This window comes from Cebus imitator, unplaced genomic scaffold (assembly GCF_001604975.1).
Source record: "Cebus imitator isolate Cc_AM_T3 unplaced genomic scaffold, Cebus_imitator-1.0 Scaffold24, whole genome shotgun sequence".
NCBI lineage: Eukaryota > Metazoa > Chordata > Mammalia > Primates > Cebidae > Cebus > Cebus imitator.
Window position 1 is genome coordinate 12619888 of NW_016107339.1, and position 17077 is coordinate 12636964.

The window sequence follows — 17077 nt, forward strand, 5'->3', positions numbered from 1 at the left end:
CTGGGCAACAACAGCGAAAAAAAGTCTCAAAAAAAAAAAAAAAAAAAAAAAAAAAAAAAAGTAAAAGACGAGGTCCCTGCCTCGGGGAGTTTAAAATCTGATTTGGAAGACAAATCACATACTCAGAAGATAAAAAACATAAAGAATACGTATCAGAGCCAACTGGTGGTACCAGCCGTGGGTTTTCTGCGAATTCAGGGAAGGGAGAGGTCAGCACTTGGCCAATCAGAGAAGGTGTGGGAGAAGCAGGAGCTGCTCAGAGCCTTGAATAATTCATAGAATTACCTGTAAGATAGTAGTGAATCAGACTAGCTGGTTGACTCTTAGCAAGGCCCTGAAGAATGAATCTTGAAGGTGGGAGGAAGAAAGCACTGACCAGGGGTGATGGAACCATAGGGGCAGCATGAAAGTTGTGCAGCTGGAGAGAGGCTGGCGGCAGTCCCCGCAGCTCCCATCTTGACCAGCACACAAGGTGGGGGGGAAGAGGAAGAGGCTGCAGAGTCCCCTTCCTCAGAGACTGCCTGTCTGACAAAAAAAACCCATCCTCATTCCTGACCCCTCCACGCCTCTCCTCCAAACTCCTTGTCTGGGTCACAAATGAAGGAAATACATGCAAATTCGGGGGCCAAAGTGTTTTCCTCGCCCCTCTGGACAAGCCCACGCGGTCATCAGGTGGATGTCCATCTGTCCCTGCCCACGCTGGCACAGCTTTTGAAGCCCCGCGTCTCCAACTCAGCCCCTCCCCATCCCAGTGCCCGGCAGTCTGCAAAGCAGGGAGTGCAAACAGAAGCCACTAGGCTCACCCCTGTAATCCCAGCACTTTGGGAGACAGAGGCAGGCGGATCACCTGAGGTCAGGAGTTGGAGACCAGCCTGACCAACATGGAGAAAACCCATCTCTACTAAAAATACAAAATTAGCCGGGCATGGTAGCGCATGCCTGTAATCCCAACTACTCGGGAGGCTGAGGCAGGAGAATCGCTTGACCTGGGAGGTGGAGGTTGCGGAGAGCCAAGATCGCACCATTGCACTCCAGCCTGGGCAACAAGAGTGGAACTTCATCTAAAAAAAAAAAAAAAAAATCCGGAGGCCACTTAGAGAAGAGAGGGACTGGTCATGAGGGGAGCATGGCCTCCCGAGGGGAATTCAAACAAGATTGGGAAGGGAAGACATCCCAGATGTGCAGCTGAGCAGGCGAGAATGGTCTGTGTGAGGGACTGGAGGAGAGAAACAAGCCCTGGAGAGGGCTCTGGAAAGAAGGGAGGGTCGGTCAGGAGTGAGGACTTGGGAGGCAGGAGATGGGGCCTTTGGCATTTCCTCCTGGGTCCGCGAGGACCAGCAAAACAGGCATCATCTGGGAATGTTAGGCTCCATTCTGTGCCCCCCAAGAACCTCCAAGGGGTTGCACCTTGCCACCTTGCCTTCCTTGTTTTATTCTCCAGCTAGTGTTTAGCGCAGCCCCCATCTGATGTATGTAGGCAAAGAAGGTGGCCCTGGGCAGATGTTCCCAGGGTCCCACCGTGCCCCCAAGCGGTCCTCCCCCATGTCTCGGTGCATACTCATTAGACCTGAGGGATCGCAAGAAGGTGATCTCCGGCGGGAGGGGGTCGGGACGGGAGGAAGCGTCGGGTGAAGTCATTTGACACAGCAGCAGAAAGGCTCTTATCAGATGAGCTGTCGGGAGACCTGGGGCCAGAGTGTGGCTCCACGGCCGGGACACAAGTCAGGTAATTTTGATGGAGCTCCACCCGGCGAGACCGAGACGTCCACGTCGCTGCGTGGAGGGAGCGGTTCTGGGTCCGCGCGGCTCTGGAGAGAGCGGGTCTGGCCTCCCTGGCCCCGCCCCACCCCGCCCCACGCGTTCTGGCCCCGCCCCCCAGCCTGGCCCAGCCCGCGAGCTCGGGGCGTCCGGCCCCGCCCCCGCCCCCGCGGCGGAGCGAAACTCGCCGTCCCACGTGCAGCCGTCTCCTCCGCCGCGCCGCCGCCACCAAGGGAGGGCCAGCGCGGCCTCGCCCCGGCCTGCCTCCTACTGCCGACCGCTGCCAGGACGCCGCGCCTCCGCCAGGCGCGCCCGGGGGCGGGGCGGGTGATGTGCTGCTGCGCCCGCGCTTTCCTGCTCTCCCCGGCTCGGCTGCCCGCGGAGGACGGCCCCGGGGGACCCTCCCTATCCGCTGGCACCGATGTCCCTGGCCTTAGCGCCCCACCCCGACTCTTCCTCATGGCGGGCACCTGTGTTTATCAAACTAGCTGGGCCGCAGGTGCCCTCCTGAGTGCGCACCTAGCGCTGAAACCACAGCCGCGCTCTCCAGGGGAAAGTGGCCGCGTCGCCTCAACCCCTTGCCGAACGCCTCCCCACAAGGTCCCTCCGCCCACGGGCCTCGGAAAGGGCCTGTTCCCACCTTCTTCCAGCCCGCCGTTCTCACCGTCCAGCCTCTACTAGGATGAAGCCCCAATCCACTCCTGCCATCTCAAGGCCGAGCTGAGGCTCCCGCGTGGCTCCCTGCCCACGCCCACCCCCGGCATCGTCCCTCACCTAGGGGCCGGTGGTACTCCAACCAAGATCACAGAAAAACTGCCCCTCTATCGCTCGAACTCTGTAGTTTATCAATCGTTTTTACATCCAGTATCTCATTGCGTTCTTACCATAGTCCAGTGTGAGGCCCACAGAGTGGACCGAACCCCGAAGCCACATAGTGGCTCAGAGAATGGCACAAACACAACCCAGGTCTCCACCTACTCAACAAACCTCACTGCGTGCCTACAGTGTGCTGGGTGTGGTCCCAACCCTCCTTCAACCATGCTGAGTTCGGAGGACAGGGGCCTTGTCTACACCTGTGTGTCCCCTTCTCCCCTCCATTCAGGACCAGCCCAGCTCCTGGCCGACACCTGTGGGCTCAGGAGCCCAGAGGACAGTCCCTGCAGTGCGCCTTTCATCCACGGGGAGGCACAAGACCAGTCTGAACAGCAGAGGGGACAGGAGGATGGGGCCACAAGGAAAGGGTCCTGGCTGGAGGCCTGTGGGCAGGCAGAGCCGTCCTGGGCCTTCTGGAGAGGAGCTGGTTGACAGCTTGTTCTAAGGTATGAAGAGGGCACAGTCCCTGAAATGCTCACGGGGTCTACACACCAAGGCCTTGATTTGAGGTAGGAAAGGAAGACAGCTGCATCCCAGGACCTGGGTGGCCCCATACCCACGTGGATTTTGGAGATCCAGGTGGGCACCATGGGAAAGGCAGCAGGGCGGGGCAGTGCTGTCTGGAACGATTAGATAAGGAGGAAGGGAGCTAGATAGAAGTGGGGCACGTGACTATCAAGGAGCCTGACTCAAAACCTGCACCTACCAGCTTGGCCACCATCAGAGCACCATGGGAGGCGGAGTCACAGACTGGGGAGATCCCTGAGGGACCCTGAACAACCCCCACTCCATCCAGCTGTGGATGAGAAAACTGTCCCTGGGGCATGGAGGGAAAACTGACCAGCCCAGGTCACACAAGTTAATGGAACAGCAAATTCCAGATCCAGGTCTTCTGACTCCCAGCCCTAGACACTGGCCACCACTCCACAGATCCAGGCCAGCCCCAAGGTGGCCACTCCAACAGCAGGCATTGTCTGAACACTGGGTTGGTGGTGGGTGGGAGGCCTGGGGGGCCTTTTCCCCAGATATCCAATGTCACACCTACTAGCCAGAGGTGAGGCAGGAATGTTAAGAGAGGAACCCAGATTCACTGGTTGGGGTTCCTGGCTCATCAGAGAAAAGAAATTAACTCCTGCATCCCTGCAAAAGCAACTACTTTCTTTGCCTCTACATATCTTTACCAAGAATCCATCCTGTGCCAACCAAGGGGCCAGGCAGTATATGGAATATATGGAATTTTAAAACAAGTACGGCTAAAGCCTTCAGAAAGCTTAAAGTCTAGAAAGGACAATGAGCTGCACATGCAGAGAACCCCAATAGTCTCTCCGGGAAGAATGGAGATAGCAAGAACAACTCAGTAGAAATAAAGGTCGGGGCCAGTGTGCCAGCCTGCCTCTGCCACAGGCCTGGGTTTCTGGCTGTAAGGGGCAGGCAGGCTCTCTGACAAGTCCTGGGGTCTCTACAGCAGTGCTGGGTGCATGGGAGAACATATCTGTAAGCACAAGAAGACAGGGAGCAGGAGACCAGAGGGAAAGCTGGGAAGAGAGGAAGAAAAGATACAGCCATGGGATGCTAGCCCCCCATTGCCTCAAGCCCTGCCAGCCCCAGGCTTGTCTCCCACTCTCCATAACCCAGAACTGGACTCTCAGTCTTTCTCACCTGACAGAGTAACAAGCTGTAGGACCCTCGGCAGAGCAGACCCTCAGGCCTGCTCGCCCTGGCTCCAGACCTCCACAGAGCTCTCTAGGAAGCAAAGCAACAAAGGCAGCCCTGACAAATCAATCCAGCAAGTGAGGCAGCCTATAGCATAACCCTGCCTTGCCAGAATTCAGTGTTCACGGTGGGAAAGGAGATGGGGGCGGGGCGCTGTTTTAGATTAAAGGAAACTGAAGAGGCATAAGAATCAAATGTAATTTGAGGACCTAGATAGGATCCTAATTTAAAGAAACCAATGGTCAGGCCAGGCAGGTGTTGGGAGGTGTGGGTGGATCACCTGAGGTCAGGAGTTCAAGACCAGCCTGGCCCAACATAGTGAAACCTCGTCTCTACTAAAAATACGAAAATTAGTTGGGCGTGGTGGCTGGCATCTGTAATCCCAGCTACTTGGAAGGCTGAGGCACCTGTAATCCCAGCTACTCAGAAGGCTGAGAATCACTTGAACCCAGGAGGCAGAAGTTGCAATGAGCTGAAATTGCTCCATTGCACTACAGCCTGAGCGACAAGAGGGAAACTCCATCTCAAAAAAAAAAAAGAAAGAAACTGGCCGGGCGCGGTGGCTCATGCCTGTAATCCCAGCACTTTGGGAGGCCGAGGCGGGCGGATCATGAGGTCAGGAGATCGAGACCATCTTGGCTAATACAGTGAAACCCCATCTCTACTAAAAATACAAATAATTAGCCAGGCGTGGTGGTGTGCACCTGTAGTCCCAGCTACTCAGGAGGCTGAGGCAGGAGAATTGCTTGAGCCCAAGAGGCGGAGGTTGTGATGAGCCAAGATCACACCATTGCACTCCAGCCTGGGCAACAAGAGCAAAACTCTGTCTCAAAAAAGAAAAGAAAGAAACCAATCGTCAGTCAAACACAGACTAAGGCCAGGCACAACCCAGCACTTTGAAAGGCCAAGGCAAAATAAATAAATAAATAAATAAATAAATAAGGCCAAGGCAGGAGGATCGCTTGGGTCCAGGAGTTCAAGGTTACAGTGAACTCTGATCATACCACTGAGGACAATGGGCACATCTGACTATGGATTGGGTCCTGAATGCCATTAGAAAACTATTAATTGGTGTGATCACAGCACTGTAGTTACATAGGGATGCATAATAAAATACTTAGAGGTGAAAAAGATGCAATGTATGTAATTATTCATAAAATACCTCAGCAAAAAATACACATAGCAAATATGACCACTGTAAACAATTATTAACTCTAAGTGGTAGGCAAATCGGTGTTCTAAAAGTTTCTCTCTACTTTTTCTGAAGTATATTTATGCCTCAGGCTGTGATAGCATTCATAAAGGCCAGAGCCACCCAATGGAAGTGATCTGTAAAGTCTACCCATTGCCATCATCATCACCATCATCATCATCTTTGAGTCACAGACTTAATTCTCCCTCCCATTACCTATATCACCCCCATCATCTATTTCTAGATTTCTACTGGAGAAGAGGGCTGTCCTGCACCGTGCAGGAAGGGGTAATGGCTGGCTGGCTGGTTGAATGATGAGGAGAGTGATTTGCTAACCAAATATGCACAGGTGTCTGCCTCAAGCACCTGCAGCTGCTCCTGGACTGAGATTTGTGTTCACTGCCCCTTCTGGCTCTGTCCACCTGCTGGCCAAAAAAACATACCACTCTGATCATTTTACTCCCTCACTGAAGGCTCTGCAATGAGTCTCTCCTGCCTGCCTCCCCAACTGGAAATCTCTCAGTAATGGGGCTCCACCCAGTTCCATCCCCAGCCCACACCCTGGACTCGCTGTGTTGTGAACGCCCAGCCTCATTTCTGCACCCACATTTCTATCCTGGTCCCTGGTCTGAAAGGCCTTGCAACCTCCTCTCCTCAGGCTCTTGCTTCTCGGCCCCAAGCTCTCTGAGCCAGGGTCCTGACTGCAGGGAATTGTGACTGCAGGTACGAATGCTGGGTGCCACTGGCACCTTTCGTGTGACCAGCCTGACGTACCCAGGGGTTCAGAGCTCACATTCGGAGGCCTGTGATGAACTTAGTGGAGATCTGGATTCTGCTTTCCTCCTTCCCCCACCCCAGATTTCCTCCCCTCCCCTCACACAGCCCCCACTCCCAGAGAGGGGTGTCCCAGCTGCACACGGGGTGAAGTTTAGAGAGCAGGACTGGAGGTGGACATGCAGGGACTCCAGGCATGTGTGCAGAGGTCATCGAAACCCAGAAACCTCCCCGAAAGCAGAAAGCTGGTGTGGCCCCACCCTAAAACTCAGCATGTGTCCCCACCCCCAACCCAAGCCACCGCCCCAATGGACCAAGCCAGGGAGAGGATGTGGGGTCAGGAATGTAGGGCAGGACAGAGTATGAGCAAGTGACTCCAACAGGATTCTTTCAGGCCGGCAGGATTCAAGCAGAGGAGCTAGATGCAGCCGGAGACCCTGGAGTCCCAAGGTGAACGTGTGGCCCTGATTCTAGGCTGAGCCAACCCCCACACCACCCTCTCTCCACTTCATCCCTTCTCCAGCACATCCTTGCACTGCCAGAGAAGTGCCTGGTACCTCCACAACCTAACCTCAAGGGCAGAGGCTAGTCTTACTCCCCACCTGCTAGTGCAACATTTACACATGACATGAATCAGGTTTGACCCTCTGTGGCACAAGTTCTGTTCCTACACCCCTCCACCACCACAGAAACACAAAACATTAGAAAGCCTAAGAGGTAAAGGTGTACTTTGTCTTTGGTCTCCATTTCTGGAAACTTATTACCTGAGAGGATACCTGTAACTAGACAAGTGTTCAGGTATGTATGGACTAGGATGTTCAAGGCAAATGGTTCATAAAAGCAAAAATTTACAAACAGCCTGAAGGCTGAATACTAGAGTTGCTTAAATAAATTAAGGTGGCCAGGCACAGTGGCTCACTCCTGTAATCCCAGCACTTTGGGAGGCCGAGGTGGGCGGATAACAAGGTCAGGAGATCGAGACCATCCTGGTTAACCCAGTGAAACCCCGTCTCACCCAGAAAAAAATCAGCCGGGCTTGGTGTCACGAGCCTGTAGTCCCAGCTATTCAGGAGGCTGAGGCAGGAGAATTGCTTGAGCCCAGGAGGTGGAGGTTGCAGTGAGCTGAGATTGTGCCACTGCACTTCAGCCTGGGCAACAGAGCAAGATTCTGTCTCAAAAAAAAAAAGTTGTTTAGGGCCAGGCGCAGTGGCTGTAATCCCAGCACTTTGGGAGGCCAAGGCGGGTGGATCACAAGGTCAGGAGTTCAAGACCAGCCAGGCCAACATGGTAAAACCCCATCTCTACTAAAAATACAAAAATTAGCTAGGCATGGTGATGGGCACCTGGAGTCCCACCTACTCAGGAGGCTGAGGAAGAAAAATCACTTGAACCTGAGAGGCGGAGGTTGCAGTGAGCTGAGATAGCTCCACTGCACTCGAGCCTGGGTGACAGAGCGAGACTCCATCTCAAAAAAAAAAAAAAAAAGGCTAGAAGGTCATAGAGAATGTTAATGTAAGTCACAGTTAATGTAAGTCACTTAGAGAATGTTAATGTAAGTTACAGTTGTTGTTTTTTTTGTTCAGTTTTTCACATTTTCTCCATGGAATGTATATATTTTTTAATCTGAAAATATATATATTTTTTTCAAAACATGAGTTGCATGGATTAGGCTGAGACCAAGACTCTGCCTTGGGGTACAGAAGTCTAACATCTCCTTCCAGTAAAATCATAGCTAAATGAAAGCCAAGGCAGGTCTGAAATCCACCCAGGGAATGCGGTCCGCATAGGAGGGGCAGTCTCACATTCCTGGAATTACATGTGTCTCAGAGACTTTCGGCTCAAAGGGCCCCACTACACAGAATGGAACAAGCTGGACCTGTGCCTTGATTACCACTGATTCCCCAGTGCCTAAAACAGTGCCTTGCCTAGCACATGGTAGATGCTTAATAAATGTTTGTTGAATGACATTATAAAGTCTGATGAGGACAAAGAGATGGGCCTTCTGGGCTGAGGGGCAGGTAGACCCAGCAGGCAGGCATTCCTCACAGACTGTCAGCCTGGGAGGGCCCCCAGATAGGGATCCAGGCCCCAGGTACTCATTAAAATCACCTGGAGAGCTTTTTAAAAATCCAACACCCAGGCCGGGCAGGGTGCCTCACGTCTGTAATCCCAACACTTTGGGAGGCTGAGGTGGGCAGATCACTAGGTCAGTAGATCAAGACCAGGCTGACCAACAGGGTGAAAACCTGTCTCTACTAAAAATACAAAAAAATTAGCCCTACGTGGTGGCACCCATGGGTAATCCCAGCTACTTGGAAGGCTGAGGCAGGAGGATCGCTTGAACCTGGGAGGCAGAGGTTGCAGTGAGCTAAGATCACACCACTGCATTCCAGCCTGGGTGACAGAGACTCCATCTCAAAAAAAAAAGAAAAAAAAAAATCCAACAACCAGACCCCAGCCTTAAAGATGGTGATTCAATTGGTCTGGCATGAGACTTGGGAGCTGGATTTTTTTTTTTAATCCCTGGGAGATTCTCAGGTACAGCCAGAGCACAGACACCCAGCAACACCCAGTAACAGCCAGACACAGTGACTCATGCCTGTAATCCCAGCACTTCGGGAGGCCAAGGAGGGAGGATCACTTGAGCCCAAGAGTCTGACATTAGCTTGGGCAGCAAGGGGAGACCCTGTCTCTACAAAAAATACAAAAACTAGCCAGGCGTGGTAATACATGCCCGTAGTCCCAGCTACTGAGGGGAACTGAGGTGGAAGGATTGCTTGAGCCCGAGAGGTGAAGGCTGCAGTGAGCCTAGACCGCACTACTGCATTCCAGCCCGAGGGGACAAAGGCTCTATCTCAAACAAAACAAAACGAAAACCACCCAGCAAGTTGTTGATGGAACACAAGACTGACACTGCTCCTGAGAGCCATGCCCCTGAGGTTTCCGACGCAGGGATCATGAACCTGGAAACCTGGGCTTTCTCTATATTCACCCCCATACTTCTTGGGTCCTGACCTCCAGGGAAGCGGGTCAGGCTGGCAGGTGGGCAGGGAACCCCGTGGGTAAGAGGCAGGGTCCCTTCTGATCCTACCCACTATGATCACCCAGCCCCAGGTGATCCAGGTCCAGAGGCCCTGGAGCTCCAAATGGGGCACCAAAGCCCAGCCGTGGGTGGGAAGAGGCACTTTGACAAATGTTGAAAGCTCAGCTCCAAGACCCAGTTCACCTGCACTCCCCCAGTCTACTCTCTGTGGGTCTGGGGCCACCCCTCTGGGTACTCAAAAGAGATCTTCAACAGGTGCAGTGACTCACACCTGTAATCCTAGCACTTTGGGAGGCCGAGGTGGGCAGATCACCTGAGGTAAGGAGTTCGAGACCAGCCTGACTGACATGGAGAAGCCCCATCTCTACTAAAAATACAAAATCAGCCAAGCGTGGTGGCACATGCCTGTAATCTCAGCTACACAGGAGGCTGAGGCAGGAGACTCACTTGAACCTGAGAGGCAGAGGTTGTGGTGAGCTGAGATCATGCCATTGCACTCCAGCCTGGGTAACAAGAGTGAAACTTCGTCTCAAAAAAAANAAAAAAAAAAAAAAAAAAGATTTTCAAGAGATGACATGAGATCCTGACGGGTCCATCCTGTGTACCCAAGGCCAGTTCTTCCTAGCCACTGGCCTGAAGCCACATTATATCCTCCACTTTTTGTTGGCCCTAATCAGCTACTCCAGCCCTGGCCTCTGCTGCTCCCCCTGGGGTGAGGGATAAGGCAGTGGCATTGGCCTGCTTTCCCTTGCTGGCCGGCAGTCTACTCCCCGAACCCCTGAGTCTATTCCCTGAACCCCTCCAGTCCTTCCGACCCATAGTTAATGTGCAGTCTTCACCAGGACCTCTAATTCTCCAGGAGGCTGTAATTGGCCTCCTCCACTTTGCACTGAAGAGCTCTGGCTCTGAAGGCTGCCCTGTCCTCCTCCCCAACCAATGCCCCCTTCTCATCTCCCAGGTGACCTGGCCCATCTGCCCACCAAGGCCACCCCTGCCTTCAACAAATGCATTTTATCCAGCCCTTACTGGGTACCTCCTGGGACCCACACACTGGGCACTGGGTTAGCCCAGGAATTCAGTCAAATCAGCCTCCGGGTTCACAGACATGGGCACCAACATCCTTGGGAAAGGCAGAGGGGACCAGAGTTGAGAAAGGAGGCACCAGTCCCCTGGGGATCTTAATAAAATGCAGATTTTCATTCAGTAGGACTGGGCACCGGGGTCTGATATTCTGCATTTCTGACAAGCTTCCTGGTGACCCTGAAGTTGCTGGACTAATTATTTACAGCACTTACAAATCATTCCTTCTTTGACTCTTAAGTTCCAAGGAAGCAGGAAGCACAGCTCCTTTAATCACCGCCAAGTCCCCAGCACCCAGTACAGTGCCTGTGGACCTGCTAAATGTATGAATGGTGTTAATCCTGGCAAGGTGCCCAGCATTAGATGGGCCTACAGGGAAGCCTCCAATGTGAGGGACACCAGAGAGTGGTTTGTCCAAAGCAGTTCAAAAGCACAGAGAACAAAGGGTTAATTCTGCCCTGCAGGTAGGGGAAGCTGGATCTCTCAAAAGAGGCCACTCTGCACTAGGCCTTAGAGGGTGGGACAGATTTGCCCAGGTGGAGACTGGCTAAAGGGCAGGAACGACACAAGAGCAAAGGTAAAGAGACTGAGAACACGGGACAGGCTGCAGTCATGCGGTGCACCCGGAGCTCCAGGTATGTGGGGAAAAAGCCCCAGAAAATTATGAAGCAGTGGGCCGGGCGCGGTGGCTCATGCCCGTAATCCCAGTACTTTGGGAGGCTGAGGCAGGCAGATCACAAGATCAAGAGATCTAGGCCATCCTGGCCAACATCGTGAAACCCTGTCTCTGCTAAAAATACAAAAGTTACCTGGGCCTGGTGGTGCATGCCTGTAGTCCCAGCTACTCGGGAGGATGAAGCAGGAGAATCGCTTGAACCCAGGAGGCGGAGGTTACAGTGAGCTGAGATCATGCCACTGCACTCCAACCTGGTGATAGAGCGAGACTCCATTTCAAAAAAAAAAAAAAGAAAATTATGATGCAGACCTGCACAGGCCGGTGCTAGAAAGCCATGCTAGGAGGATGGATGCCTGCTGGTGGAAAATCATGAGATGTTGGCGGTGTTTGCAGAGGGAGGGAGCACCCTGTCATAGAAGAGCGCTCTAGAGGTCGCCAGGACCTGCCCCAAGATCAAGGTGGGTGGAGGAAGCAGTTCCTGGGGTGGGAAGGGCCGAGGTGGAAGGAAGTTATAGAGGCAACAGAGGGAATCCTTGGGAGGGAGTGAGGCCTGCACGAGAGCAGGGGAAGCAGCAGTAAGATGTTTTCCCTGATGTTGTTAAATCTCACAGGTGCTAGGTAGGGCGCGGTGTTCCACGCCTGTAATCCCAGCACTTTGGAAAGCTGAGGCAGGCGGATTGCTTGAGCTCAGGAGCTGGAAACCAGCCTGGGCAACATGGTGAAACCCTATCTCTACAAAACAATACAAAAATTAGCCAGGTGTGCCTGTAGTCCCAGCTAGTTCTGGGAGCGCTTAGGCAGGATTGCTTGAACCCTGGAGGTCGAGGCTGCAGTAAGCCGAGATCGCATCACTGCACTCTAGCCTGGAAGACAAAGTGAGACCCTGTCTAAAAAAAAAACCTTACAGGTGCTTAAAAACCACAGTGTGTTCAGCCCCGGGCCAGGCACTAAGCAACAGAGGTGGTCATTTCCCAAAAGTCCTTGGTGCTCTTCACTAGGAGGGGACTTCCCCAATAGTTCCCTACATCCCTCCCAACCCCCACACCCTCTGCTCCTTCCCTCAGCTTTATCAGAAGTGTTTACTCAGTACCTACTATGTGCAGGCCCTGGCCTCAGGGCAGCCAGAGACTAGTCACTGCTCTCTGGAGAAGGCCTGCACAGATGCTGTCCCAGATGTTGCTCCACCCCCATCCTTTAGGGAGCTGGGAACAAGTCAGATCTAGTGGAAGGGGGGACAAGTAGCCAGGGATTCCATGTGTGAAAGAGAGGTCACCAGGAGGGACGTGGATGGTTCTACGAGAAGGGGACCAGGGCATGCTGGAATGCTGGGTGAGAACTCCCTGCTGACAGAGTCAGCCCTCCAATCCCACAATCCATTCCCTTTCCAGCAAGACCAAAGCTAAACTCCCAGAAATGCTGGGGAAGACCGGTGACCCCCACCTCCTACGCTTGGGGTGAGTTGGGCCCTGTCCTGAGCTGAGGGTGCCAGGTTGTCCTCCAAGTCCCCTGGAGGCACCACCAGGCTGGCTGGTCCCACTGAGTGGGTCAGCAGAGGAAGGAGGTGTCCCCTAGAGGGAAGCTATGTGTGGTTGGGAGGATGAGACAATTTAACCTAGGCTCCCAGACTGAAAACAGGACAAAGGCAGCAGGCCCTGCTCTGGGCCTTGGCTGGAGAAACCACACCACACTCCCAATCACCCAGCTGCTCCTCTGAAGACAAACCCATCTTTTCTGCCTAATTTCTCTCTTGCCCCATCCCTGCTACAGGCCTGGCCCTCTCCAGGGACATGAATTGATTCCCTGTTTATCCAGTCCAGACCCTGGGAGGTGGTGGCCAGAATTAATTAATGTTTGTGAAGTGCTGGAGAGAAGCTAGAACCAGGGACCCAAGGGCGCCAGATGACCGGCGCAGGAAATTGAACGGGAGAGGCGGGGAGAAGGGGCAGCTGGCCAGGACCTGGAAGCCTGGAAGGAGAGGGCTAAGACACTCCTGCTGAAGCTGGGAAGAACAGGGAGAGAGCTGTGAGGAGAAGGTGCGACCCCTCAAAGGCACCAAGGAGGATTTCGGGCTCCAAGCAGAGCCTGCCTACCTCCCACAGCTCCGCCCTGGCCTCAGAGCTGGGCACGTCCAGGCCCGGCTGCCCTTCTCCAACTCAGTCTCCAGCCACCCACCTGCCCCGTGGACCACCTGCAAAGGAAGTCTTGGCCCCTCTGCCCCCTCCAAAGGCTTGCGCAGGAGGGTAGAGGCTGCGCCGACGGGGGCGCCTCCTGCCAACTCCAGTAGGGCACCCGAGTCCTACCTGAGCAAACACTTCACTTCCTTTCTCTAAAAGAAGGAGGCGAGGCGTTCCCCGCTCCTTGAGGCTGGGGGGACTTCCAGGCCCTCTTTCGGAGGGCGGTGGCAGGACGCATGTAGCTGGCACCAAGGCCCACGGCGCCCCCTCTTTGCCCGCGCCCCTCTCGAGCTAGGCTTACTCACCCCAAAGTGCTGATGAAGCCATTGACGGAGCCCTCGGCGTACAGGGAGACGATGTCCCCGATGTGGAGAAAGCTGGACATTTCACTCATGGCTGCGGCCCTCGGGAGCCCGGGACGTGGGGGGCGCCCAGGGGCGCGTGGCCAAGCTTAGTGCGGAGGACTGAGGCGTCCGGGGGGCGGGGAGGGGCGCGTCCCCACCTCGGAGCCCGACGCTTGGGGCGGCCGGGGCAGGCTGGTGGCCACGGGAGCCAGGAGGCGGCGCGGCGCGGCCCGGGGTCCGGGTGAGGAGGTGCCCAAGTCTGGGCGCGTCCGCCGCCCTCCTGCCCGCCCGGCCCGGCCCGCGCGTACCTGCAGCGTAGAAGGAGCAGGAAGTCTGGGGCCGCCAGATACATGCAAATCCTGCCTGGGAGGCGGGGAGGCCACACCCCGCCCCCCCTTCCCCGCCAACCGCCCGCCTGCCGGCACCCATGTGCACCGGCCCGCCTCCCGGCGCTCCGCGCTCCTAGCTGGTCCGGGTCTCGGCCTCCCGGACGCCAAATGCGCCGCCAGCCCTCCTGGTGCCCAAAGGCGTCCTGCACCGCACTGGGGAGTCCTGGGTCCAGAGGGCTCGCGGAACTGCCATACCTGGGAGGCCCAGGCGTAGCGGGGAGCTCTCTGCCCTTGGGGTTCCCGGAGTCCAACGCTCCAGCGGGCGCTACCCCGGAGCCGCGCGCGGAGGACGCGCCCTGGAGCGCCCTGGCGGAGGCCACCCTGCGGCCACCGCGCGGTCCCCGCGCCCAGCTGAGAGCAGGGTAGCGCCCAGAAGCGCGCTCATCCCTTTGCAGCGCCAAATCGGGATTCATTTTTCTCAACGTGAAAAAAGCCTTTTCATTGCACAATAGAAAGTGCTCGGACTTGGAGGGGAAATGAAGCAATGGGGTGGGTTTTGCTTTTTTTTTCCTCCGCATTCCTGTGTACAAAGAGATCCAACTTCCGAATCAGTTCAGCCGCTCCCTCTCCAGGAGTTGGCTCCAAAACTCTTGGCTCCTTCTGTCTTTCCTTTCAAAAAAAAAAAAAAAAAATACAGAAAGTTACCTTCGCTAGTTGATAGCGCACCCAAGCGCTAAGGATGCCAAGTCTGGGTGCCGGCCCTCTGGGAGTGACCCGCTGCGGCGGCGCCGCCAGGCTCTGGCTCCCAAAGTCCTGCCCTCAAATCCGCGTCCACAGCTCGCTTACTTTCTGTTCTGTTTCCCGGTGCTTGGGTGTTTGCTTTCTAGTCCTTTATTTGACCTTCTAGGATAGGGTGCCCATTGCCACCTCCATCCGATCACATTCGCTCCCTTCAAATCCCCCCACCCCCACTTCCTGAGTTGCGGGGGGGCGTTTGTCCCTGGAAGAAAGGGAGGAGGGGACTCAGTGACTGAAGCAGGAAGAAGAGAGGCTAGGGGAGGGGTGGAGACAGCTAAGAGCAAAGAGACAGCTGCTGACCCTGGGAGGAGAAGAGCCCCAGGCAGTGGCGGGGTGGGGGTGGTTCTCTTTTTTATTTTTCTTTCGAGGACCCCCAGGAACCTGGGAGGGAAGGACACTTCCAGGATCGCCAAGTCCCGTGTTTTACAGTTTTGTTTTGTTTTTCACCAGGGCAAACAGTAACAAGTTTCACAGCAGACCAGCCCACACCTTCATCTATATATAAGCAAAATAATAGTTTCACCAAACAATACTTATTCTTATGACCTTTGATGCCCGCTGATATTTTCTATTCTATTTGAGTTGTGTTGGTGTTGTTGCTTTAATGCTGATTGTAACCCACTGAATTGCTTTTTTTAAATGTTCCAAATGGGTTGCAAACTGCAGTTTGAAAAACTTCATCCAGTCCATTGTGCCAAAAAGAGATGACCAAAGCCCAGAGAAGGAGCACCACCCATCAAGAGCACACAGCAGGCTCCTGGCAACTGGAGGCAGAAGCTAACCAAGCCTCTGATTTTCAGCCCGGTGTTCTCCTACCACCCCACACCAACTGAGCCACAGCATGGATCACTGGAACCTCACTGAGAAGGGCCAGCCCCCGGGACAGTTTCACTTGCTCCCAGAAGTCATGCCACCTGTATCTTCCCCAAAACTTAGAAGGAAAAAATATGCATTTGTTCTGTAAGCATTTATCGAAGGCCTGTTATGTCAGGCCTCTGCTGGGCATCAGGCTTTGATCAAGCTGTCAGCCTGGGCCCAGTTACCTTTTCCCCTCTCCAGACCGTGAGGAGGAAGAGGGACAAGTTGAAAACTTATCTCCTCCCCTGACATCCATATAGATGGTTCCATAACTCAGATGAGGTGTGGTAGCCAGGAATGGAGGTCACTCCACTTCAGGCCTCTCTGAACTAAAGTACATGGCCTTGGTTCTCCCCACCCCTCCCCAGCCTAGGAGTACTTGGAACCTCTGTCTCTCCACCAACCAGGAGGTCTCAGAGGTGAGGGCTCTGGGCCCCCGTCACCTGCTTCTGCCAAATCAGCTCCACTGTAAGCTCTTTTATATGCTTGGTTCTGAGTTAGAATTTGCTTCAAGAAAAGTTCAGTCGGTTAAAAAACAACAACAAAAACCAGAGTTTAAGAAACAGATGGTGGCCGAGCGTGGTGGCTTTCCAGCTGGCCAACAGAGCAAGACNGTGGTGGCTTTCCAGCTGGCCAACAGAGCAAGACTTTGTCGCAAAAAAAAAAAAAAAAAAAAAAAAAAAAAAACATGGTGCAGGGCATGGTGGCTCATGCCTGTAACCCCAGCACTTTGTGAGGCTGAGGTGGGCAGCTCACCTGAGGTCAGGAGTTTGAGACTAGCCTGACCAACATGGAGAAACCCATCTCTACTAAAAATACAATTGCCGGGCGTGGTAGTGCATGCCTATAATCCCAGTTACTCGGGAGGTTGAGGCAGGAGAATCGCTTGAACCTGGGAGGTGGACGTTGCAGTGAGCTGAGATCTTACCATTGCATTCCAGCCTAGGCGACAGAGTGAGACTTCATCTCAAAAAAAAAAAGAAAAGGAAAAAAAAAGAAACAGATGGTACAGCTACAGTGAGTTCACTCCCCTGCTCCCTACTTGAAGCCTTCCTATGCCTCCTCACTGCCCACAGAACAGCCTACGACCCGAGCCCAGTACACCAGACCCTCAGGACTTGCTGTCCTCCCACTCTTGCAGACACCACCATTGCTCCTCAAGGAGGATCCATGCTATGGACTGACCAAGAAAGAACGCAGGCTCTGACTCTTACAGCCTGGTTAGACCTCCCCACCCTGCCACTTTCTAGAAGACATTCTCTCAGACTGTGTCCTCATCTGTTAAATGGGTAAAGTACCATACCAACATCTGAGAGAAGCGTGAGCCGTCAGCACAGCATCCCAGGCAGGAGTGAGACTATGTCCCTTCTCATTTCCCCAGGACCTCATCCACTCATACGCCCGCCCGTGCCTGGGCTCCTGTGGCTCCCTCTAGCACTTCCCCTTTTCAGTTTCCCAAGATCTG

At 54.2% G+C, this 17077-nt stretch overlaps 1 protein-coding gene and 1 long non-coding RNA gene across 6 annotated transcripts in view; both read right to left on the reverse strand.

The window, feature by feature from the left end:
- The window catches only part of ITPR3 (inositol 1,4,5-trisphosphate receptor type 3), a 77014-nt gene extending 62693 nt beyond the window's left edge, over window positions 1–14321 (reverse strand). For 3 of the 4 annotated variants that reach the window (XR_005199062.1, XM_037736276.1, XM_037736275.1), the window contains exons 1-2: window positions 14212–14321; window positions 13589–13935 (exon numbers count right to left, since the gene is read on the reverse strand). Coding sequence is in view for 3 of the 4 variants with exons in the window: in XM_037736276.1 (XP_037592204.1) it covers window positions 13589–13677 (89 nt within the window). In the remaining variant the exon portion in view is untranslated. Of the gene's footprint in view, window positions 1–13588; window positions 13936–14211 lie in introns of those variants that run through there. The other variant, XM_017522647.2, reaches the window with a different exon arrangement.
- Window positions 14322–14440: 119 nt separating this feature from the next.
- Window positions 14441–15288, reverse strand: LOC108300034. 2 transcript variants are annotated; one of them, XR_005199063.1, is made up of 2 exons: window positions 14662–15288; window positions 14441–14625 (listed from the first exon to the last, which is right to left on the reverse strand). It is a non-coding gene; the product is annotated as an uncharacterized LOC108300034 (long non-coding RNA). The 2 variants fall into 2 exon arrangements; XR_001823223.2 differs by having other exon boundaries at window positions 14803–15271.
- Between the last annotated feature and the right edge of the window lie 1789 nt (window positions 15289–17077).